The sequence below is a fragment of the Mustela nivalis genome (assembly GCF_964662115.1).
Source record: "Mustela nivalis genome assembly, contig: HAP1_SCAFFOLD_934, whole genome shotgun sequence".
In the NCBI taxonomy this organism is placed as follows: Eukaryota; Metazoa; Chordata; class Mammalia; order Carnivora; family Mustelidae; genus Mustela; species Mustela nivalis.
Genome location: NW_028135730.1, coordinates 111,686 through 136,253, shown reverse-complemented (window position 1 = coordinate 136,253; position 24,568 = coordinate 111,686). Strand labels below are relative to the sequence as shown.

General features: G+C 38.5%; 2 protein-coding genes across 3 annotated transcripts in view; both read left to right on the top strand.

Annotated features, from left to right (window-relative positions):
* The window catches only part of LOC309857599 (uncharacterized protein), a 96,811-nt gene extending 87,344 nt beyond the window's left edge, over positions 1-9,467 (top strand). The window contains exons 12-15 of one of the 2 annotated variants that reach the window (XM_082750320.1): positions 5,196-5,220; positions 6,336-6,401; positions 6,723-6,884; positions 9,362-9,467. The gene's annotated coding sequence lies outside the window, so the exon portion shown is untranslated. The remainder of the gene's footprint in view (positions 1-5,195; positions 5,221-6,335; positions 6,402-6,722; positions 6,885-9,361) is intronic. The other variant, XM_082750328.1, reaches the window with a different exon arrangement.
* On the top strand, positions 3,303-23,357 carry LOC309857589 (ligand of Numb protein X 2-like; the record flags this gene model as incomplete). Its single annotated transcript, XM_082750310.1, has 8 exons — positions 3,303-3,413; positions 6,723-6,884; positions 7,669-7,751; positions 9,362-9,609; positions 10,837-11,036; positions 16,449-16,589; positions 20,684-20,860; positions 22,165-23,357. The coding sequence occupies 7 exons, from the start codon at positions 3,303-3,305 to the stop codon at positions 20,756-20,758; spliced, it is 1,020 nt and encodes a 339-aa protein (XP_082606436.1). The 3' UTR covers positions 20,759-20,860; positions 22,165-23,357.
* Between the last annotated feature and the right edge of the window lie 1,211 nt (positions 23,358-24,568).

Here is a 24,568-nt window from a genome sequence, read left to right as displayed (position 1 = left end):
TACCAGCTTTCCTGAGGTATAATTGAGAAGTAAAAGTGTAAGATATTTAAAGTGTAGAGCATAGTGATTTCATATATACATGCACATTGTAAATGCCCATCAAGTTAATTAACACATCCAATACTTGATAATTTAAAAAGTATCCAATTACAAAGCATGACTAGAGGATAAGAAGTATTCACCTGGAAATATACAAACTAAAACTGCTTTTTCAGAAGGATTTAAGAAAAACAAGTAGTATGTTCACATTTTTTGAATTAACAGATAAACTCTGACCTTTTTAGTAAAGAAAAATTAATAGACCCATAAATACAGAGAACTGATGGTTGTCCGAAAGGGTAGGGAGGACAGGCAAAATGGCTGACGGGGAGTTGGTACAACCTTCCAGTTATGGAATCAGTCACAGGGATGGATATAATCCGTGGTATTGTAATTAGGTTGTATGGTGACAGATAGGGTAGTGACACTTGTGGCGAACATAGCATGTATAGAGTTTTCAAGTCACTGTTGTACACTAATGTGACATGGTGTGTCTACACTTTAAAAAATTACCTAAAACGTAAAGAAGTTAAAATTATATTATCCAGACTACATACACCATTAAATCCCAGCTTTAGACTTATTCCATGTTATTTGCTTAAAGCAATTTTGAAGAAAAATGGGATCCAGCTTGAAAGCATTTGAGAATTTTGTCCATTGAGGGAAAATCATTGTAAAGACTTTGTAAATTATATTTGGTTTGTTTGTAGGACTTGGACAGAATGCTTTAGGCTTGACTTTGGGAACCACAGCAGCTACTTCAACTGCAGGCAATGAAGGTCTTGGTGGTATAGATTTTCGTACCTCATCAGATAAAAAGAGTAAGTAATGTTCTGTTCTAACAGTAAGTTAAATTTCTATGTCAGTAAGATTTTTAGTTACATGTTCAGTAGTAAAGTTTTTACTTTATATCTCACAAATTTTTTGTGTATTATGTGTTTAAGATTTTATTTTCATAGAAGATTGAGTTTTGTTTATGCATACAGTTATGTAGCTATCAGTGTGTGTATGAATATATGTTCTTAAGTTGGGATCATGAACACATGTATGGTATATAAGTTGATACTTGAACAACATGCTTTGAACTGGTTAGGTCCACTTATATGTGAATTTTTTCCAGTAAAAGTGGAGTCCTGTAAATGTGTTTTCCTTACGATTTTCTTAATATTTTCTTTTCTCTATCTTACTTTATTGTAAGAATGCAGTATGTAGTACATATCACATACAAAGTGTGTGTGAATAGACTTTATATTGTTAGAAAACATTCTGGTCAGCAGGAAGCTATTAGTAAATATTTTGGGGAGTCAAATTATGTGTAGATTTTCAACTGCCTGGGTGTTTAGGACCCTTAATCCCTGCATTGTTCAAAGGTCAACTGGATTGCTTTGTAACCTGTTCTTTCTCATGTGTTATATCACCGATATTTGTCAGTTCAGTAATTCTTTAGGAGTGTTTTATTGCTGCTTAAATCAGCTTTATGAATCAATGCATCATTAATCAGTCGTCCTTCCATTATTAGTGTTTGTATTCAGTTCGTATATTCTAGGAAGTATCAACATATTGAGCATCTTTATGGGGAGAGGCAATGTGGTATTGTAGCTTAAGGGGTTAGACTTGAGCTGAAATCTGGCTTCAGACCCCTCCACTGTTGATAAGCTCTGTGACCTTGTTCAAGTTATTTATCCCTCTGTGCTTTAGTTTCTTTATCTGTAAAGTGGGGGAAAAGAACAGTAACTACTTGACATTGTTGGCCCAAGGATTACAGTTTATAAGACTTCAGTAGAGCCAGGCACATAATGAATGCTCTCTATGTGTTTGTTTTTCTTATAAATTTTCATTCATATTTTTGATTATTTTTTAAAGACAAATACCTAGAAACTGAATCACTGGCTTAAAGAGAGGGAGATTTTTGGAGACTCTTGGTAAATATTGTAAAATTACTTTCTAGATAGAGTTTACCAATTACCCACCAGCCAGTATGAAAATGCCGTTCTCACTGTGCTCTTGCAATGCTGAATATTCTTTTTAAAAAATTACCAATCCAGATTCATTTCGAAATATGTTTTAGTTTTGTTGATTCCCTGTGCATGATTTTTTGTTTTGTCTTGCATTGTGTCTTCTGCCTCTGATGAAAGCATGTATCTCGTATTGCATTGAATCCTCTGAAAAACTTAGAATGATTAACAGTTGAAGGTGTCCATATATCTGTGCAAGAATTTTTTATTTGGATGTAGACGATTCTAGGGTGAAGTACTGTTTTAAAAGCTGGCTATCCTAAAATCCTTTTAAACTTAGAAAATTTAGGATAACTTTGAATGAAAATTGATTTTTATTTTATTTTACTTTTTTTTAAAATTTTATTTGACAGAGAAGAAGAGACAGCTAGAGAGGGAATACAAGTGGGGAGTGGGAGAGGGAGAAGCAGGCTTCCTGCTGAGCCAGGAGACTGATGTGGGGCTTGATCCCAGGACCCTGGATCATGACCTGAGCTGAAGGCTGATGCTTAACAACTGAGCCATTTAGGTGCCCCGAAAATTGATTTTTAAACATAGGGGTTTGTCTCTTGGTTTTACTTAGTTTTCTTTGTTAGCCGCATCAAAATTAGAAGAAATTATTGTAGATGTTTTAGCAGCTTTTTTTATTAATCAGCTGAAGCAGTCTGGTACCCTTGAACTACTTTGATTTTAATTATGAAACTGGTTCTCTCTTTATTGTAATTGCTTTTAGGCTCCACATGAAAGACTTGATTGAGGCAAAGGAGTAAGAGAAATATAAGGAGTTAATCTCTCTTCACGCCCTTCCCCCCACCCCCGCGCCACTCCACCTTCCCCCATTGTCTTCTTCTTGTGTTGTGCCTCAGAGTTGAAACAAAGGGGTATGTAGAGTAAGTGCACATGACCTGATATACCACATCCAGTTCCTTTAACCTGCTATACGTGTCCAGGGGTTCTTTATTAATCTAAAGGATTTCTCTGTTTCCCTAGCTGCTGCATCAGTTAGCCTGGACCTGCTGTATTGGGTTTGATAGATGAAGAGGGGTAGGAAGCAGTGGTCTATAAGTGGGGGCAGCATGGAGTAAGATCTAGAGACAAGGATGCTCTTTACTCTTTTGAAGAACTGCTGGAAAACCGGCGAGCTGCAGTATGGGAAGATCAGATTCCAGATGTCATAAAGGGAAGGGCCGTGTATGTCATCTTAAAGAGTTTTGTAATTAGACGGAGGACAGTTGAGACCCACTAGGGTTTTGATGTGAATAATATGACATGAGATACGTGTTTGAAGAAGAGCATTCTGGCAGCCATGTGGAAGATAATGTGCAGGAGGGCAGGAACAGAGGTGGAGTGCTGACAGTGAGCTTTGACAGCAGTCCACAGGTATTACAGATGCCAAGCTAGATGGACTAGTCAGGGCCCACGGTAGGCCAAAAACAGGCCTAAGTTTCCTATACGCAGGTTTGTGTGTATAGAGACTTCTGTAAATATAATAAAAATGGAATATCAAAGAGCAAAATAGGATGCTAATGAATAAAAAAGTTGAAGTCTGTGGGATAAAAATTAAATCCCTCCTTTATCTTACTGTGTCTCGTCCAGTCAAAGGCTTGCATCTGTAGAACATGGATATCAATTTCAGAATTGTTAAACTATGAAAGAGAAATATCAACATACAAAGTAAGGAAAAATAAATTGTAGTTAGATTAAAAAGGTAAACAAAAGAAACCCTATGGACAAAGGCAAAAGGTAAAGGACAGGTTGGAAGTAAAATACTTGCTGTTTCGATGCTTTTTTTCTTCACATTTTAACATCCGAAATTGAGATGTATCTTGAAATGAAGGTCTCATTTTAGAAATAGACACATAAAGTGTATGTATGAGATAATTAATATGCTTAATGTTGAAATAGCTCTGAGAAGTCAGTGAGAAACATACCTCAGATATACCTCAAATAGCCTGAATAGACCATTCACTCAAGGAGAAATAGGCTTGTCTAATTAATATTTGAAATGTTTCACTTAGTACTGTCAGAAATATGAATTTAGATGATAATGAAGTGGCATTTCTCACCTATGTACTGGCAGTGATTGTTTCAGGAAAATGTCCATTGTTGTTGAGGGTGTGACGGAAAAATTACTTATTCGTAGTAGGTGGGAAGTTAAATTGGAACAGTTGTTTTAAAGGATCAGTTGATAATACGTAGGTTTTCCTTGATGTAATCTTTGACCTATAAATTCCTCTTTTTGTGGAATACAAATAAAGTCATGCACAAGTATTTGGAGATAAAGGCATTGACTGTAGCTGCATTGTTTATATAGTAAAGGTGTATATGTTAAGAAGAGGGTTGGGCAAAAAGTTTCTGATACAGCTATGTCATCAGTATTCTGTGGTCATTTAAAATCATGTTGACATGAAAAAGACTTAATTTCAACATCCTGAGAAAATATGTGCACATAACTTATGGTCATCCCGATCATGTTTAAAAATGTGTGTGTAAGTGCCAAAAGAGGTTGAAAGAGGAACCATTAAGGTTCTCTGATGGGATGAAGTTTTGTGTGTTCCTGTATTTCCTTCATTAAGCAGGTCTTATTTTGCAGTGTGAAGTAAATTCTGGAAAAGCAGAAAGTGAGTCACTGCAGTTTGCTGACGGAGCATTTTTACTTTTCTACTTTTAGACATACACTAATAATGATAACCACTAAATAAGTGTTCATAAGAAAGCTGTTGATCTATCTGCACACATTAAAAACATCATCTTAAAAAATTGCTGCTTCTGTAAAATATTTAGAGACATCCGCGTAGTCTGACATATTTTAGTATTCTAAACTGATAGAATCTAAGAAAGCATCCAGTAGAACTTGCAGGAGGTCAACTGTGCTAAGCAAGAATATTTTTCTTAGAAGATAGTTGAAAGAGGAAGAATCTCGCCCTTGAAAGAAATAGATACAAATCAGCTACGTAATTATCTGTTTATGTGTATACAAACATGTCCCCATAGTATGTTGTTTGGAGTTTGTGACAAGTGACCTCATATGATGTCTATAAGGCTGTCCGAAAAATGCTTAGAAGTTTCTATTTATACCTAAGTTTGTGTTAAATTAAAACTTGAATTTGGAATACATTGTTAAATGACCTGTTTTTACATAAAGCTTCTTGAATTTTCTAGGTGATAAAACAGGAACAAGACCAGAGTAGGTTTACAATTTAACTTTTAAAGTATTTTATTTGAAGAATTTTATTTGTTAATTTATAGGCAGGTGGTCTCATCGGAAGTAAAAGAAACTATATAGACATTTAGAAGAAAAATTCTTTGAATCAGTTTTTGTCTAAAGTAAAATAATAAACATATGCTCTGGAAAGATTTTGGAAGGTCAGATCTTTAATTTTTAGTCATTAGGAAAGTTTATATCCAATGCTTTCTGGAATACTTTATGATCAGTTTTAGGTATATATACCTTTTCTATATAAACTACTATACCAGTCCCATTTATTTTCTGATGATGAAGAGGGAGAAAAGCCTCTATCTATAATATACATCAGATAGGTTTGAAGATCACTATTTTTACTAGCACTTACATTTTCTCACCTAATTTGTATTACATTAGATAAAACATTTGTAAATAAATGATCAAGTTCATGCCTCCAAAATATCTTCTGTATACTTTAGCCCTATTGCATAAATGAGAAAGCTGTAGGAGACTGAGGTTTGCTTCAGGTTCTATCAAGGAAGTAGTAGCAGATCTGTGACTGAATTTTAACTCATAATTCCATTACAGCCTGCCACATTTCACCTCTTCCTTTTCTCATTAAATATTTATGATTCCCTTAGTCTATCCATAGGTTTTATTTTGTTGAAGAATAAATTGAAATTCTAAAAATCAACTAAAATATAATGAGAATCTCTATTATGAGAAGTTTGTAGACTTTCTTTAATGAATGCTTTAATATTTTTGAACGAAATAAAAGGTCAGTCATAGAGTTTTTGAGCCAGGGGAACTTAGTTCAATATTTAATCTCTTGTATTTTCTAATTTTTTTTCTTAAACATTTGGTCAGATGCATTTATGTGTACTTATGATAGGTGCCAGTCCTTTTAGAAGAGAACTCCCTGTCAGATGAATTGTTAAAGCTATTTTAAAGGTCAGGAAACAACATTTTTTTTATAAAGAGATTTGAAATCAACCATAAGAGCTCTAAATGGGGAATATTTGTTTTACCTCCTCCCCTTTAACACTTATGTAGTGGAACTCAGCTGTCAGCTTTTTAGAACCTCAATGGCTTTAATCTATCTGTGTCATTTTTCTCAGGGATAGTAAAGCACTGAAGTCTGAAAATCTCCCTCCTGTCATCTGCCAGGATGTTGAAAACCTCCAGTAAGTGTGTCATATGTAATTAGATATATCATGTTGAAGAATGTTAGAATCTACTTTAAGGGGAACATCTCTTCTTCCTCTTAAACATTTTAACTTGGGTGTTGGTAAAAATTTTAATATTTTTATAAACAAAGCAGAATAATGGGAATTAAAATTCTTTTATTGTCAATCTGAAAAAAGCATGTGAACTGTGGATGAATTTTTAATATTTCCTTTTTAAAAAACACTAGGACTCTGACCAGCCTATAGTAAATATACTTTTTTCCTATAGGAAACCAAAGGTGTATTTTTTTGGAATTCAGTTTTATATATCTTTTTAAGAAATTTGTGAAGGAACAGAAAAAGGTACAAGAAGAAATTAGTAGAATGTCTTCAAAAGCCATGCTTAAAGTACAAGAGGATATTAAAACTCTGTCACTGGCTGCCAGTGGATTACAGAGGAACACCCTCAGTATTGACAAGTTGAAAACAGAAACTGCTCAGGTAAACTAACTTAAAATAATTTTATTGTAGGGTTTTGTTTTGTTTTATTTAAGTCTTATAGGTTATAAGACTTGATACAGATGTACTGTAAGAAAACTGTATAGCATGTGTGCTTTTTAAAAAAAAGATTTTATTTATTTGAGAGAGAGAGAGAAAGAGAGCATGAGAGGGGGGAGGGTCAAAGGGAGAAGCTGACCCCTTGCTGAGCAGGGAGTGAATTGCAGGACTCAGTCTTGGGTTTCAGGATCATGACCTGAGCCGAAGGCAGTCGCTTGACCAACTGACACCCAGGAGCCCTAGCTTGAGTACTTTTAAGTTGCTATGATACTAGTAGTCACTAGTTTGTATTGAGTTCTGATTATTTATGAGGCAGTATTTTAAGCAATTTAGTTTTCCTGAAAGCTCTATGAGTTAGGCCATCTTATCTTTGTTATATAAAGAAGAATATGGGCAGAGAGGTTGTTAATAAATGGAAGAGGTTGTCAATAAGTGGGAGAGCTGATACTCTTAACTAGTTTGTTTCCTAAGAGTACTTGCTGGCTAAATTGCTATATCATGCAAGCAAGGTAGAAAAATATGTTTTTAAAAATCTGTCATCCATTAAATAAAAATTATATTAAGCTTTTTAACTATTAAAAATTCTGGTGACTTGCCAGTCTTATGTCTTAGTTATAAATGTTAATGAGGCTCATGTTTTTTGCCATTCATATGTACTTGTTTTTTCTTTCTATGCTATAATCTATGTCATTTTTTCTTTGTTGACACTCTTGCCTCCCTTGTGTAGTTTGAAGTCTTTCATCGTCTCCTCCTGGCTACTTGTTCTGTCTCTGTGTACCCAGCTCCCCATCTGTTTAAAGGTGGTGTTGCGTAGTCTTCTGTAACCTTCCTGAGGGCTAGATGAATGCGTTCTTCCATAGTTCTCTGTGATATCACACAAAATACCTGTCTTTAGTCCCTCTTAGCAATTTGCTATTCCATTGGGATGTAAGTATACCTGGTTCTTTACCTAACAACTTCAGGGATCCAGTTTTAAATTTATTCATGGGGACACCTGGTTGGCTCAGTTGGTTAAGAGGCTGCCTTCCACTCGGGTCCTGATCCCAGAGTCCTGGGATTGAGTCCCACATCTGGCTCCTTGCTCAGCAGGAGGCCTGCTTCTTTTTCTGCCTCTGCCTGTGCTCACTCTCTCTGACAAAAAAAAAAAAAAAAAAAAAAAAAAAAGAAAGAAAGAACAGAAAAAAAATTTACTCTTGGATAAGATAAGAGGGGCTTTTCAGTTACTTAGTTTGTAGGATTTTTTAGTTGTTAGCTAGGCTCTTTCCCAGCTGTGCACATTCTGCTTATGTTTCCTTCCCAAACCCTGTTCCTAGTCTGTTTCTCCATCGAAGACTGGCTGTTACGCATATGGATACCAGTGTGTGATATGCATTTGGGGAATTGAATCCTTCCCTATAGTTTTAGACTCAAGTATTGTTTTATGATCCACTTTTTGTCACCATTTTTTTATTGAATGATATAGTTTTAAAATGCATTTCTCATGCAATCTCCTTACTTGACAAAAATCGTTTTTCTCAGTGATACAATATTCCAAGTTACTTGTCAGGTCCTTGCAGGAACATTTCCTGGAGTGCGGCACAACAGTGCAGAAGGGAAATCCTTTGTCCTCTTTCTTAATAAGGTGATGAGGAAACCGGGAATGAGAAAAAGCTGAATAAAGAAATTCCATAGCAATCTTTTGCAAGAACTTGAAACCCACAACTTATCTTTAGTTTGTGAGGGGAAATTCATTACTTTTACAGCTAAGGGATAGCTTCCAGTTTTCAATAAATTTATCCTATACTTGATTTTTCATGAAATTTGAGATTTTAAAAAACACTATCATTGAATGTAGTCTGCAGTCCTAGACATAAGACCACCACCCACCATACGCAGCCTCTTGAGCCTTTGCTCTGCTTTTCTGTAAGTGGCAGAGCCTCACATGTATTGCTTCTCACTAATTAATGAATGTGTACCCTTGGCCCTGAGATTGTAAAGGAACAGTGTCACTCAGGGTCCAAGTCTGGATGCAGGAGCACATTGTGGAAGAAGACTGCTGTTTCCACTCCTGTTAAGGAGTTAAGCCATCCCTGTGAAAAGGGGGTTATGCTATCAGGATCTCAGAATAGTATTTGCAGGGTACCGTCAACTGTGCTGGTGTATTTCTGGGACTAGTATGTATCCGAATACAGGTTTTTATTGAAGTATTTTTTGACACATGCACGAAGCCACTATTTATGCCAACGCCTGTTTTAAGTTTGCTACACAGTGTGGTAGGAACTTAGTTTGAGCAGAGGTTAAAATCAGAATTACATACCACTTGTGGATTACCTCTAGGTGAGTTTGGCAATGAAGCAGTGGCTATTCTGTTGTTAGGGCACAAGCTGTCTATCATTTTTCCTTTCAAATCATCTGGGAACCCCCTAATGCTCTCTCTCTAGATGTCCTGGAGCTTCTCATCGGAGACTTGCCCTAGAAAGGAGGAAAACTGATAAAGCTCAGACAGAGATTGAGAATGAAAATGGAACCACTGTAATAGATCTTCCAGGTACTTTATCCCTCGAAACGGACTGTTCAGGGACAGGCACAGAACCTGCTGAGCGCAGCTTGATATCAGCGTCTCTGCCCCCGTGGCCTGAGGAGCCTGGCCTGGACAACCCCGCCTTGGAGGAGAACACGGCCACTGACAGTATGTGCTCTTCACCTTGCTTTTGCTTTTCATCTGTTTTCAAATCAGATATTTCCTTTCTTCTCAGTACTCCCTATTACTTTCCCTCCATGGGGTGTTGTTGTTGTTCTTGTTGTTGTTGTTTTTCCTCTTCAACAAATAATTTTACTGAGATATGCTTCACGTATCACATATTCACCCTTTAAGTGTACAAGTCTTAACAGTTTGCCGTTTAGAAACAGAAAGCGAGTCTTACTTTGAGGCTTATGCTTCCCCCTCCCCCTCTTCTGTTGTAGTCCACAAATTCACTGGTCATCAGCAGGCTTCTTTTGTTTCTTTGTGTTGAAGCCTATTGCTTCTTGACTAAGAAATCCACAGCATCAAGAAGAACAAAAATAATACCTCAGCCTATGTGCTTATTCTGTGTCAGCACTGTGCCAAGCACTTTACATATATTAACTTATTAAATGCTTGTACCAATACTGGCTTTTTTTTAATGATGAGGAAATTTAGTCAGGGAGTCATTGGTCAAAGTCTGAGAGCCACGAAATCGCTATATATGTATCTGACTTCCAAGGCCATGTGTCTGACTATTGCTGTCCTCTGGTAGCAGCCACTGATCTGTCTACATGACCCACCAGGAAACAGGCAGAAAACCTCTAGTCCTAGATCTTGGGCATATCTTTGTAGTTGGCCCTTTGTCTTACTTTTAAATAGGTTTATCTCTTATGAAAATTCCAATTTTTCTACAAATCCCATTTTTCCCAGCCATGGCTATAACAATTCTTCTATCTCCTACTGCTCAGATCAAGACCCTCCTCTTCTTGCTTAATGTGGTTATTTTGTCAACCACTACGGTGATTGTATGTCACAGAGTTTGTCTTTTTTATTTCATATGTACTGTCTTGCACTGTTTACAGCTGTTTCATGGGTCAGAGTTTCTCTGATCAATTAGGACAAGATGATATTGTCTGTATATTTCTTTATCAGATCACTATGTGGTCCCTAGTGATCTGATGCATAGTAGTTATTTGTTGATTATTCACCTTTCGAAGAGGAAGTGTTTTGCTAATCTTATCTATTGGTGTTTTGGTCATTCTGTTTTTCTTATCCCGTGGTATTGCTTTGTTATGAATCATCTATTAACATAAGGTCATCACTAATGATAGACGATAACTTACGTGAAGATAATCAAAATATAAAACGTTTTTCTTTCTATTTTTCTCCCTCTCATTTTTAACTTGGCAGCTACGCAGCAGCCGGTTAGTTTTCCGGAATGCATTATTACTACAATTGAAATTCACCGGGCTGATCCTTATATTCAGCTAGGAATTAGCATTGTGGGAGGCAATGAAAGGCCACTGATCAACATTGTTATCCAGGAAGTCTGTCGGCATGGGGTGATCGCCAAAGATGGAAGACTTCTTGCTGGAGACCCTATTCTTCAGGTATCAATTTTTTAAATTATTTTGTTAACTTGCCTCTTTTTTTGCTCTTATTCATCAATTTAAAACTTAGGAAATTATGGTACTGTGGAATCTGACTCATAAAAAGGTAAGTTTTACTGGTTTTTTTTTTATGCAAAAACAGATCAGAATTTATCTGTAATTTCTCCGATTTCCCCCAAACTCATGGAATGTATTTTTACCCCCATCTTAAATTTGATCCCACATGTGCCTCAGTGCGTGGCTCTCCAGGCCAGCTGGATTCCTCCTGGCTTGTACTCCATGGTTGGCTATTTCGGGGCCACCTTCACTGTTAAATTCTCTTGTCCCATTGTCTATATCCTTAGTCCCAGGGTACCATCCATCAGTTACCTTCGTTGTCTGATTCATCCTTCTCTACATGGATTACTATACTCTAGAAAAGACAGGTCACACAGCACAAGTTACTTAAAACTTATAGCATTGAATTTAAGATAGAATTCAGAAATCATGACCACCTCTTGTTGGTTCTCAAATGCACTCTTGTCCACAAACAGCCTGACTCTGCACTAATCCTTGGTGCTACCCTCTCCCTCTTCTCTTTAAAGAGAAATAGCTACTCCAACAAACGAACTAGCTTTGGGCAAGATGATATTGTGTTAGAGGGCATACTGATGAGCATGAGATGGCCAGAATTCCACTGTTCATGTGAATTCTAGAGTGTATGTGAAAATTGACCTGGATATATGACCCATACTAGTGTAAGTGGTACTTGAAGCTAAAAGAATGGATATTTAGGAGAGAAGAAATAGGCATGAATGAGAAAAGATGTCTTCTAGGAACCCAAGCTCAAGGATTCTTGCCTCCTCAATTTCACTGCTGGGTCCTTCCCCACGGTCTGTTGGTATTCACCCCTTCCCTTTTCCTTGCCACCTCTCTGGTCTGTGCCTTCACTGCTTCACGTCTAACCCAGTAGAATCAATACCCTGCCTTCCTACTCTGCTCTGAAATCTGGTACGACCATTGTCAGGTTAATTCATCTGTGACTCTGCTTTCCCTGGGAAGATTGGACCAGAGAATCAAGTCCATACTGATTAATCTAACAGTCCGGGTCCTCTGTGGACTCTTACACAACCTGTCCCTTCAGCCTTCACCCTTGCTTTTTCTTTCAGCTGTAGCCATCGGTGTATTACTGAAACATCATAGGCATGGTGGTCAGTGCTGAGGGTATAATTAAGAGCTAAAAGCAACCCCTGCCCTCATAGAATGTATAATGTAGCAGAAAAGCCAGACATAACAGTCTCCTTGCTTCCCTCCACGTTCCAGCCTGTCCCCATTGTGCTACAGCTTCCCCACCTTCATCCAGAAAGCCCTGCCCTGCCATTTTCACCCATTCAGACCTCTTCTCACACTAAGTACTGAAGACATTCCTTCTCTTCACCACTTAATGCATAATTGGTCACAGAGAGTTATTCAAATGCAGTGTCTTCCTTTGGGGATGGGAGCCACCATTATTATGTACTCTGGGACAGGCTTCTCACAGAGCTGTGCCTGGAGTCGATACCCAGGACATACTTGCTGAGTCAATAAAAGAGTGGATTTGGTTATGATATCCTGTTGGGAATAGCTGTCTTCTTCATTAAAACCAAACTTAGAACCTCTAGGATTTTTAGTTCTTCAAGAGAAATGTCCAGAGGGGAAGACAGACAAACTAGGCTCCAAGAGCAGCAAGGATTGACCTTTCCACTGGGGGTTCCTGGCTTTGGTTTCCACGCCCATCCGTATTCTGCCTCTTGTAGTTTGTGATTTCCACTTCGACACTTGGGCCCAAAACCCCTCCTTCATTGCACTTGGCCTGGCTGACACAGACTGAACTTCCAGTGTTTTTTTCTTGACTAAATCTGAAGAGGCAATAGGAGAATACAGGAAGCATAACTAATCCAGCTTATGTAAAATCCAGTTTCTGATCCTACCATAGCTAGCATTAAGAGCATTTCAATCACATTATAACTTGTGTTCTTACAGTATCCCTGTGAAGTAAAGATGGTTATTATTAGAGAAAAAAAATTTTCAATAAGAACATTAAAGTAGGTAAAGTAGAGGGGCACCTGGGTGGCTCAGTCATTAAGCATCTGCCTTCGGTCAGGCATGATCCCAGGGTGCTGGCATCCAGTTTTACATCGGGGCTCTCTGCTCAGCCAGGAATCTGCTTCTCCCTCTCCCACTCCCTCTGCTTGTGTTCCTTCTCTTGCTCTCTGTCAAATAAATAAATAAATACATAATAAATAAAATCTTTAAAAAAAGAAAACAGCTTTAAAAATTTTTTTTAAAAAATAAGATAGAAAAAGTAGAAAATAATCCAGGCCAGACCTTCCGGTTCTATAACCTACCAGAGCATTTAATGATATGGGTATCTCCTACAGTGATAGGGGTGAAACAAAGATGTGTATGGTGTTTTATTTTGTTTTGTTTTGTTTTGTTTTAAGTAAGCACAAGAAAACACTCTGACATAAAGGAAACCAAGCAGTAACATAATCTAGCATCAGGAATTAAAGTAGGTTGATTGTCACTGGGAAATGTGTATAGTAAACAGAATTAACAATGAAGATTTAAGTACTGTGTAAGAAAACCCAAATTTAAATCCCATTTCATTACTCCTTTTCACAAATGTTTGGTTCATTATAACTATGGGAACACACACACCCAGTAGCCATCTTGCATTAGGAGGGAGATTCAGGCGTTGGTCTCTTGTCCCAGACTTGAGGTTTAAAAAAAATTGAATACAGATACTTATATATGATACCAAATATAATATATTGCTCAAGTTGTTTCTTTGTGAAAAACATCTTAATGTTTTGGATTCTGATAACAACATGTATTCCATGTCTGAAAAGGAGACTAAGGAAGGCAAAATACAGAAAATGAAGAAGGAAGTCAAAATCACTGTCAGCCTAAAGTCCATAAGATAGTGACATTAAAGTTTTTTTTTTTTAATATTTTATTTATTTATTTGACAGAGAGAAATCACAAGTAGATGGAAAGGCAGGCAGAGAGAGAGAGGGAAGCAGGCTCCCTGCTGAGCAGAGAGCCCAATGCGGGACTCGATCCCAGGACCCTGAGATCATGACCTGAGCCGAAGGCAGCGGCTTAACCCACTGAGCCACCCAGGCGCCCACATTAAAGTTTTGAAGAACATCGTTACAAACATTTTTCTGTATATGCCTACAAATAAATAGGTACCTATTTATGTAGGTACTTAGACATGCACTCAGCTTGCAAATTCTGAGTTGGCCACCCTTTCTTTATGTCAGCTGTATGCTGTGGACTTCTTACCCTGAAAATAGATGCACCATGATATAGCTGTATAGTAGGCGTGTTGTGCTAAAACTTACATAAACACTCCCCTGTCAACAGACTTTAATGTTTTGTTTTCAAGTTTAAGACATTTTGCTAAACTTCCCTCTAGAACGATCATACCAATATATACTCCCAGCAATAGGGCATGCCACTTTTTAATGAAATACAGGTATTGTCATTTAGGCATTCTGCAATTTTAAAAATCTTGACTTTAACAGAATTCTTTTGTTGTGCTTGAAACCCTGAAGTGTTAGATAGGCAGTTAGCCTAAACCCAAGCGATAGCCCATCGTTTAAAGCTTATATGTCCACTTCCATCACACACCCAGAATTTTGTCTTTTAAGAAATCAAAAAAGATCAGGGATTTGTTTGTTAATAGGTTTGCATGAGCAGGGGTATTCCCATAAAGCTAAATTACTGGTTATAGAGTATTTGGTAGTGGTGAGGGTTAGGCAGTAAAGCAAACAATTCTTAATATTGAAATGAGATCACAGAGGGGCCTCTCACCCCTCACACCGTGTGATCTAATACTCGGAAGTGTCAGAATCTCAAATATCTGGATTGTAAGCGTTCTACTTTGGAATTACCTGTTAGATCAAATCCCCAGACTCTGGTCACATGAGAAGTGTTATTCTTTCAGTTATTTGAAGAATTGTCTAAAACTAGTTTAATGAAATACTTGAATAAGTAAGTGACTTTAATAGGGCCTTAAAATTGTTTATCACTCAGAGGCACTTGGGTGGCTCCGTGGTTCAGCATCTGCCTTCGGCTCAGATCCTACATCGGGCTCTCTGCTCTGCGAGGAGTTGGCTTCTCCCTCTTCCTTTGCCCCTCCACCCTGCTCTCTCGCTTTCGCTCTCAAATAAATACATAAAATCATTTTTTTTAAATTATGTTTTTCACTCCTTTTCCAACTTGAGAACTGAAACTGGAGTGCTTTCTTAACATTAGTGACTGCAGTCATGGGGGAGGGTTCTACTTTCCAGCACAGCTTCTTGAAAGCAGGCTGTCAAATTTTCCCATAGCAATGATAGTAAACTTAGAAAGTTGTAGTCATGACCAAGAATCAGCATCAAGTAGACCAGGCCTGTACGTTAAAAGCAAAGATAAAATAGCTTTAAAAAGTATAATAAATGTGAATCTGTGTTTCAGATCTAGATCTATAAATACAGATAATGGACCTCTAAATTTAACGTGGTTGTCATCACCTCTAAAATTACATTTATGGGGCGCTTGGGTGGCTCAGTGGGTTAAAGTCTCTGCCTTCAGCTCGGGTCATAATTCCAGGTCCTGGGATCGAGCCTCACATCTGGCTCTCTGCTCGGCAGGGAGCCTGCTTCTCCGTCTTTCTCTCTGCCTGCCTCTCTCCCTACTTGTGATCTCTGTCTGTCAAATAAATAAATAAAATCTTTAAAAAAAATAAAATAAAATAAAAATTATATTTATGTGTGAGTGCACATATGGCATATATAGGCACACAATTTGTAATGTATATAAATACTAATCCTGTTTTACAGGACCTTTGTTATCATTCTTTTCAGGACTGTTTAAGGTGATCCCTATTTTTGATTTGAAGCTGTAGTGTGTGGAAACAGAGCTACACGTAGTTTCATTGATTATCAGTCTCAAAGTAGCCATCTTGGAATTTATTTCAGAAATCACAAAGGATTGTAATCCAGTTTTGAATCCGTTCGTCCTTTTATCTTCTTTGCTCTCTTTCTCTCAGTGCCAAGGCCAGTTTGCAGGGGAGGGAAGTATAAAAAGACAGTTACCCTTCAAGAAATCATGGGGAGATCAGAACCCAGGCTTTGCTTTGGTTATATCCTTGGTATTTCCAGGATTAGGGAAGGTTTACCCAAGAGGTCTGTGTGTGGCTCTTTTACCTGCAGAAGTTTTAAAGTATTAGCTCCTGAAATGAACTCCCTCATCTGCCCCACCCCCAGCAGGGGCCTGCAGTCCCCACTCAGGTGAGGCTCTGATACAGCGATAATAAGTGCATTGAAAATGACCCTCCCTATAATTTTTTTAAGTGAGAAGCATCATTAATGACTGGTGATTATATATGTGTGTTTTCTCCAGGCTAGTGGCCAGAGGGTGGATTTAATTATTGCTAGGCTGGGGAAATCCCAGCCTGGTAACCCTGTCCAGGACACAGGAGCTCAGACTAGCAGCCAGCACCATGCACAGCCGCTGTACCACAACAGACCCAGCTCACACAAGGTGAGGCCTCGAGTTTGCATGTTTTCATTCATCTGCTCTCAGGGAATCCTTGTGACAAACTGGTAAGATTTAAATGAAGGCTGTTACTCTGTTGGAAAAGGTGAGCACAGGTGTTTGGGGGTGTGGAATGTTGTTTGGCTACCTTGAGAGTCCCTGTACAATCTGTTCCTCAGCCAGTAGGGGTGGTTTCTTAGTAAGAAGGTCCCTCTGCCAGATTGATGAGAAGTGTTTGATCTTCTAGAAAGACTTCTTTGTTTGGTCCTGCTTGAAAGTGGGATTTATCTTGGTTTGCTCATTCAGTTGTAACAGGAGGTTATGTAACTGAAAAAACGACAATGACCAACAAGTCCATACTTAGCGGTTGGGCAGTTTGCCTACAACAACAGAATTCCCTATGTGAATATGAAGCACAAATCATACTTTCTGATAGGTACATGCAAAACACATAAAGCATTTCTTTTTATGTTACAGTTTATAGGAATACTACCCTAGATCATTTGAAATTCCTGTATGTTAAGCTTTTTGCTGCATCTTTCATATTTCAGTGCTTTTGTAATATATTCCTAGGTCATTTATCTGTGCCAAAAATTCTGATGCTGTCTCACTTTGGATGCAGAAATTAGTAGAAGTCAAAAAACAGTGGCACTTTACTGTGTTCTCAGTATTATTTACTTCATTTGATCTTTCATTTGAACTCAACTTCTAGTAGGCCAGAATTTTTACAACGATGCTATTTACCAACTGTGTGAAAATCACACATTGGAAACTTCCTATAGTTTTTTTGTTTTTTTGTTTTTATTTCCTATAGTTTTTAAGTAGACCAGTAAATAAGGTTTTATTTAGCAAAGCAATTTAATTTTACTTAAGGAGAATGACTTGAGAAACACATGTTTAGCTTAAAGTGGCTTCTTTTTTTTTTAAAGATTTTATTTATTTATTTGACAGACAGAGATCGTAAGTAGGCAGAGAGGCAGACAGAGAGAGAGGAGGAAGGAGGCTCCCTGCTGAGCAGAGAGCCAGATGCAGGGATCGATCCCAGGACCCTGGGATCATGACCCCAGCTGAAGGCAGCGGCTCAACCACTGAGCCACCCAGGCGCCCCTAAAGTGTTGGGATCATGACCCCAGCTGAAGGCAGCGGCTCAACCACTGAGCCACCCAGGCGCCCCTAAAGTGTCTTCTTAATGTAAGTATAATTTGAGAGAATAACTCTGTAATGTCACAGGAGCCCAAGAAAGCATTATTTATTTATTTATTTATTTTTAAGATTTTATTTATTCATTTAGCACACAGAGATCACAAGTAGGCAGAGAGGTAGGCAGAGAGAGAGAGAGAGAGAGAGGGAAGCAGGCTCCCCGCTGAGCAGAGAGCCCCATGCGGGACTCGATCCCAGGAGCCAAGATCATGACCCGAGCGAAAGTGGCTCAACACACTGAGCTACCCAGGCGCCCCAAGAAAGCATCATTTAAAGGCACAAGTATTTTTGGCCCATCAGGTTTATCTTGTTTTCTGAGCTGAAGTATAGACTTGTCACTGGTCTTTGTTCAGTTAAAACTTTTAAGAAATTATAAGCACAATCTTCATCTTATTTCTGAACAGAAAACGAAATGTGTGAAGGGAACCTATAATTTTGCTTTCACAATGATGACTACGAAAAGCAGTTATTGTTTCGAAAAGGAATTTGAATAGGAGTTGTTCATATCGCTGGTCCTTGCTTTACAAGTTACATATATATACATATTCCTAAAGAATCATGATTAAGGCAAAAGTTGGTAACTGAATCCATGAATTCTACAGAAAGTGGAAATATGGGTGCTCAAAGACAACGCTACAAATTTAAGACTGTTTTAAGAACTACTTAACCATTTCAGCGTTCATATAGAGGATGATTTATGTCCTTTTGTTTGTTTGGGGCACAAATATTTTTCTTTTTACTAGTTCCTCTTCCTTAATTTTAAGTGGTGGTGTTTTAAATAGCAATGCTGAATTCTTACTCTAGGTGCTCTGTAAACCTGCTTGTTAGAACAGCCACATTAAATGTAATTTTAAGCATTAATTTAGCAATTTACCATTATCATACAGCATTTGTGATGTCAAATCCTACTTTAAAAAAATAAAGGTCTCCTAGGGAAAACAAATACAAATTCATCAAAACAACCTGTTCAGAGGATAATCATTGTTAAAAATTAAAGCACACATTACTTTATTACTAAGCCCCTGCATGGCCCCTGCTTGGAAACATTCATACAGTGTTAAGCCCTTAGAAGTTTCCATGAAGTGTACCAAGAGTAATCTGTGAAGTTTGGCTAAAATGCATACATCTCAGCCATATGGAGGAATAAAACAACCACCTCTTCTCAATACCTGACAGACAGGAGCGTTGAAGTCAATGTGCTCCCAGCTGAGTTTACCTGGATTGTCTTCATAATCACGTGGGTCTTGCCCAGTTTTGAAGGATGCGAACATAGATGTCATATGCTATGATACCACCTGTGGACGTTTACAGGTTTTCTATGAGGTCAAAATTCTAGGAACTCTAGGCTATTTAAGTAGTGCCCTCAAGAAAATTTCAGAGTGTTGGTTTCAGGAGCAGAGAAGAGCAGACACCCCTGCAGGTCCAGGGCTTGACTGACACGTCGTACCTGTCCGCTCTGAAGCAGTGTCACTAAAGGAAATGTTACAGTTCTAGCAAAAGAATTTATCTAGTTCTACTGTTGATATTGTTAGTCGTGGTAATAGTTATCTTGTTATCTACACTATGCTGTTACAGTATATGTGTTAAGGAACCTTTTGAGATAGGAGCTTCCATTATTACACTTAATGGGATAGCACCCTTGTAGTGTGGATGCATATAGCATCATGCTGTATGAACATACACAACTACATATGAATAAATGTTTATGTATATACAGTATGTGTGTGTATGTGTATTTTTTTTAAACTTGAATCACTTCAAATCCAGTGTGATCATGCGTAGCTATATAATTTGGAGCAAATTACATGACCTTTCTTTTTTTTTTTTTTAAAGATTTTATTTATTTATTTGACAGACAGAGATCACAAGTAGGCAGAGAGAGTGGAGGAAGCAGGCCCCCCGCTGAGTAGAGAGCCCGATTTGGGGCTCAATCCCAGGACTCTGAGATCATGACCTGAGCCAAAGGCAGTGGCTTAACCCACTGAGCCACCCAGGCGCCCCTACATGACCTTTCTAATAAGGCTATTCCCTTCTTTATAAAATGGGGCCAACCATAGGATTTACACTCAGGACCATTGTAATGAAATGTAATGAAACCATGAAAATGAAATAATACATGTGAAGCCATTTGCTTTACGCATAGTAAATCTTCAATAAATGTTAGTTACTATTGCTATTTTAATATTAATATTGCATTGGTACACCTTGTTTTTTATAGCATTCTAATTTAAAAAAAGGTGATGTTTTAAATTTTCCTTTTCTTCTAGGAGTGTCCCCATAAATAGAAACAATCAATATCGATAAAAATTGCTTTTTCCTGAGAACACAGTTTGTTGGAAAATTGTTCTCTTCCTTAACTTTTTCAAAAATTCAGTTATTTCATATCCTTATAGCTTTCCGTGAAGGTTGTGAAGATGAGTTTGCACCCATTTCATGACCGAGCATTCTCATGAGTAAGAAACAGAAGATAGATCTATAGCTTTTTTCTGGCAGTTAACTAAATCCGCACTTTACTTTTGTACTATTCTGTCACCATTTCTCTCAAAGAATAGAGGAGAGAGAGAGAAATAAAATTAATTAGCTTGTCTTCAGAATCTTAAAACTCAAGTCCATTATTTACCTTTGTAGAATTGGCCCTCTTTTGACTTCCACATGTCAACAGTCCTGAGTTTTTTGTGTTCCATACATAGTCGTATGAAAATACAGCCGTCCAAAGTCTGACATTGTGATCCCCAGTGTTCAGTGTCATGTTTGTACCATGAGGAACTGTGTATTATTTCTTCAGTAACTGATTTTAACAGTGACTTTATCATTGCCATGGTATTTTTTCCTTCAGTTTCCTTACTTTACTTCAGCTATGTATTATTTATTTTGCAATGAATTTTCTTCTCCTGTGTTAGGATCTTACCCAGTGTGTTACATGCCAAGAAAAACACATTACTGTAAAGAAGGAACCACCTGAGTCCCGGGAATGACAGTGGCAGGGGGCAGAGGAAGCAAGAGTGGTGAACTGCCCATCCTTGTAACCAGTGTCCCAGCTCATGGCTGTCTGGCACGTGATGGCCGCATCAAAAGAGGTAAGATAGGGAGGGCTGGGAACAGTGAAACTCTTCCCATCTTCTCCCTGCATGCAACTCATGTTTGAAAAAAGTAACAAATATTCCCCAAATGTTCTATTAAATATGATTTTTTAAAAATCTTCTAAAGTGTCCCTTCCAAATATAAGTGTAAAACCTCTCTCTAAGATTAGAAAAACGCCTAATGGGGGGCACCTGGGTGGTTCAGTGGGTTAAGGCTTCTTCTGCCTTCGGCTCGGGTCATGGTCCTAGGGTTCTGGGATCGAGCCCCGCATTGGGCTCTCTGCTCAGCAGGGAGCCTGCTTCTTCCTCTCTTTCTCTCTGCCTGCCTCTCTGCCGTTTGTGAACTCTGTCTGTCAAATAAATAAAGAAAATCTTAAAAAAAAAAAAGAAAGAAAAGAAAAACGCCTAATGGGAAGGAAAATTGCTGCAGTTTGATGATGTTTCCATTCTTTTTTTTTTAAAGAATTTATTTATTTATCTGACAGGCAGAGATTACAAGTAGGCAGAGAGGCAGGCAGGGGGTGGTTGGGGGGAAGCAGGCTTCCGGCTGAGCAGAGCGCGATGCGGGCTCGATCCTAGGACCTGGGATCATTAACTGAGCTGAAGGCAGAGGCTTTAACCCACTGAGCCACCCAGGCGCCCTTTCCGTTATTTTCTAATGTTTATTTAGATCATTGCATTATTTTATGTTGGAACAAACCCTCTAAAAAATAGAACACTCATCTTTTCCTTCCTAACCTTTTATATAATCCTCATTGCCCTTTTTTTTTATTATATTACTTGTCAGGGCAGCAAACACTTTTTTTTCTTCCTTAAGCAAAAGATGCTCTAATCACAAGTTTCATTTCTTTGTGTAGACCCAAGGATCTCTTCTCTTTTAGTATTCTGATAGATTCATGCTGAGCAAACTCTGTAGGACTATATCTATAGAACTGTGTAACTCTAAAACAGGATATGTTAAAAATTTATTTCTAAGAGCAAAAGATCAGGAAAGACCTATAGAAATCACTGAAGCCCAAAGAAGAGAAATGAACATGCCCAGGTCCTGCACAGTAGGAAAACGAGGTCTAATGACTTGGACTTCCAGTCGAATCACAGTGCCTCAAGACACATTTTTTCCTATACATGATGAAATTATCTTAAAAGTTTTGAGTTGTTTTGGAATGTTTTCCATGAATTGGATTTTTCCCTCGATATTGTAAGAATGACAGAGATGTGAAAAAATTACAAATAACAGGATGTATAGGGAAGATAATGACTTGGTAGCTCATCTCATTTTTCTTGTTTATTCCTTTGGACAGGTGATATATTGCTGAATATCAATGGCATTGATTTGAACGATTGAAGTCACAGTGAGGCCATGGCAATGCTAAAAGCCAGCACCACGTCCCCTGCTGTTGTCCTGAAAGCACTTGAGGTCCAGACTGTCGAGGAGGCAGCCCAGGCTACCGAAGAGCAGCCAGGCACCTTCAGCGAGAATGAGTAGGACTCCAGCTGGTCGCCGTCGTGGCTCATGTGGCTTGGGCTTCCAAGGTACTGACAGCGTTTCAGCAGTTTCATGGAATAATCGTAGTGACAACATTTCTCAGTATGGAACACAGTAAATTCATTCGTCCAGGGTGTGAGGGGGAAGGTCCTGGTCAGAGATGAAAGTGGCAATGGCATATCAAGTTATAGAAGAAAAGGGTATTTTTTCCCTTAGATTATTATATTTTAAAAGATAAGTTTAAGGGGCATCTAGGTGGCTCAGTTGGTTAAGCATCCAGCTCTGGATCTCAGCGCAGGTCTTGATCTCCGGGCCATGAATTTATAAAAAAGATTTTTTTTTTAACTTCTAAAAAATTAAAACATTCTTAAAAAATAAACCCTTTACCTTATTAAAGGTAAATTTAATAGTAAGAACTAAGCTAAAAAGCCTTGGTGTATCTGTTTATAAAAATGAATAAAGCCATTCTGTCCATGACTATTAAGAAGGTTTTCAAGTGGACCAGCCATGAGATTTGGATGTTCATGCTCTTGCTTTAGAAAAGCTGTCATTTACCACACGTGTACATGCTTAGACTTCGTGTGCATTTTTAAGCAGAAAAAACAGGTCAAAGTGTGGGGCCTTTTGAAAAGCTTTTCTAAAACCCCTTTCTTAATCTTGTTAACTCTCTCTAAAAAGGCAGGATGTCAAAACTCAGTTTTCATTGGACATGAGAGACTCTTTCAGCCAAACCACTGGTGTCCGAGAGTAGGTCTTCTCACCACCTTCGGGACTGTCACCCACCAGGACATTCTGTAGTTGGTCATTGTCTGCTCATGAAAGTGTTTCAGCTCCTGATGAGTGTTGTATATACTTTGGTATTGAAGTTGGAAGAATGTGTATTACTGTCTTTGTTTCTAGATCACTTTAGAGGAATCCTAAAACTGAACTAAGATGAAACTTTCTGATTCTGAGCCAAGTAGGAAAATGACTGATTTTTTTAAATAAAAATAAACAATAAGAATGCCAGTTTCTGAGACTTCGAGCTTCATTTGGATGTAATTTGTAATAACTAGCATTTGTATAGTGCTATGTGATGGATATTTTAAAAGTACTTTCACGTAAAGAATAGCAGAAAAATCCAGGATGAATGGAATTCATTTGTCTATCATCTAACTTACTGACTTGTCCTTGTGGTAGTGAAAAAGACCAAAAAGGCCTGAAACAGTAACAGAATTCGTATCTCAGGGCCCTGTAGGCATAGATTGGAATGGTTGCTATGAAACCATGGCCGTTCTACCTAATGGTGAGGGCTCAGCCAGCAGAGGGAACTCATTTATCCTCTTGAGTACTCAGCCTGATACACTGACCTGTCACTTGAAACCCAGCATATCAGAAAGGCCCGGTCCCACTGGGGGAGAAGTGGTCTCCTCGGCGGCGCAGGAGCCGAGCATGTGCACACCACTGCTGGTGGCCAGGCCGTGCTGGCGCTCCTTTAGTTCTTGTTACCTGGTGTTCCAGGTGTCCAGCTCCCCTAAGAAGTCCAGAAATGCTCACCCCATTGATGAAGGACTCCCACTCCTAGCGGCTTTGGCCAGCCTGCCGTGTGGGAGCAGGCCTGTCTTGGGCAGGACTGCCAGGTCGCAGGTGGACAAGGAGTCTGACTGGTCTCGGACAGGAGCTGGCAGGCCAGGACCCATGTTCCCACATGGGTTCCTTGAGATTTTCGTTTGGATGCGTACCCTGTCCTCTGACTTCTCTGCCTCCATGTCTGTCCCCAGGGTGGAGCATTTTCAGGTGAATCACAAAAAACAATGATATTTCAGATGAACAGTACATGGGATAATGAAATCTATTTGGAGTGTCTGCCTGTATCGAAAGCGTGTCTATCAGTCCAAGGTCACTATTCTGTGAACTCCTGGGGGTTGTGTGTTGTGTGCAGACCAGTATACACAACCAGGTATTGGGAGGGCCACTGCTCTGTGGGTACCGGCGGCTCTTTTCAGCACGTCGCACACCACACAGGGTAGCAGCTCTGCTCTTTCTCAAAAGGGAGGGTCTTTCTCTGCATTTAGCTGGCGGTGTACCAGACAAAAGAGTTATTTGTTTTGTGTTGTGCTGTTTCATTGTTTTGGGAGAAGATTCAGAAAAACGAAAATACCTATATCATCTCTACAAAAGTTTGAAAAGAGAGGAATCACTCTTATGTTCTGCAGACACACACAGAAGGCCATATTGTA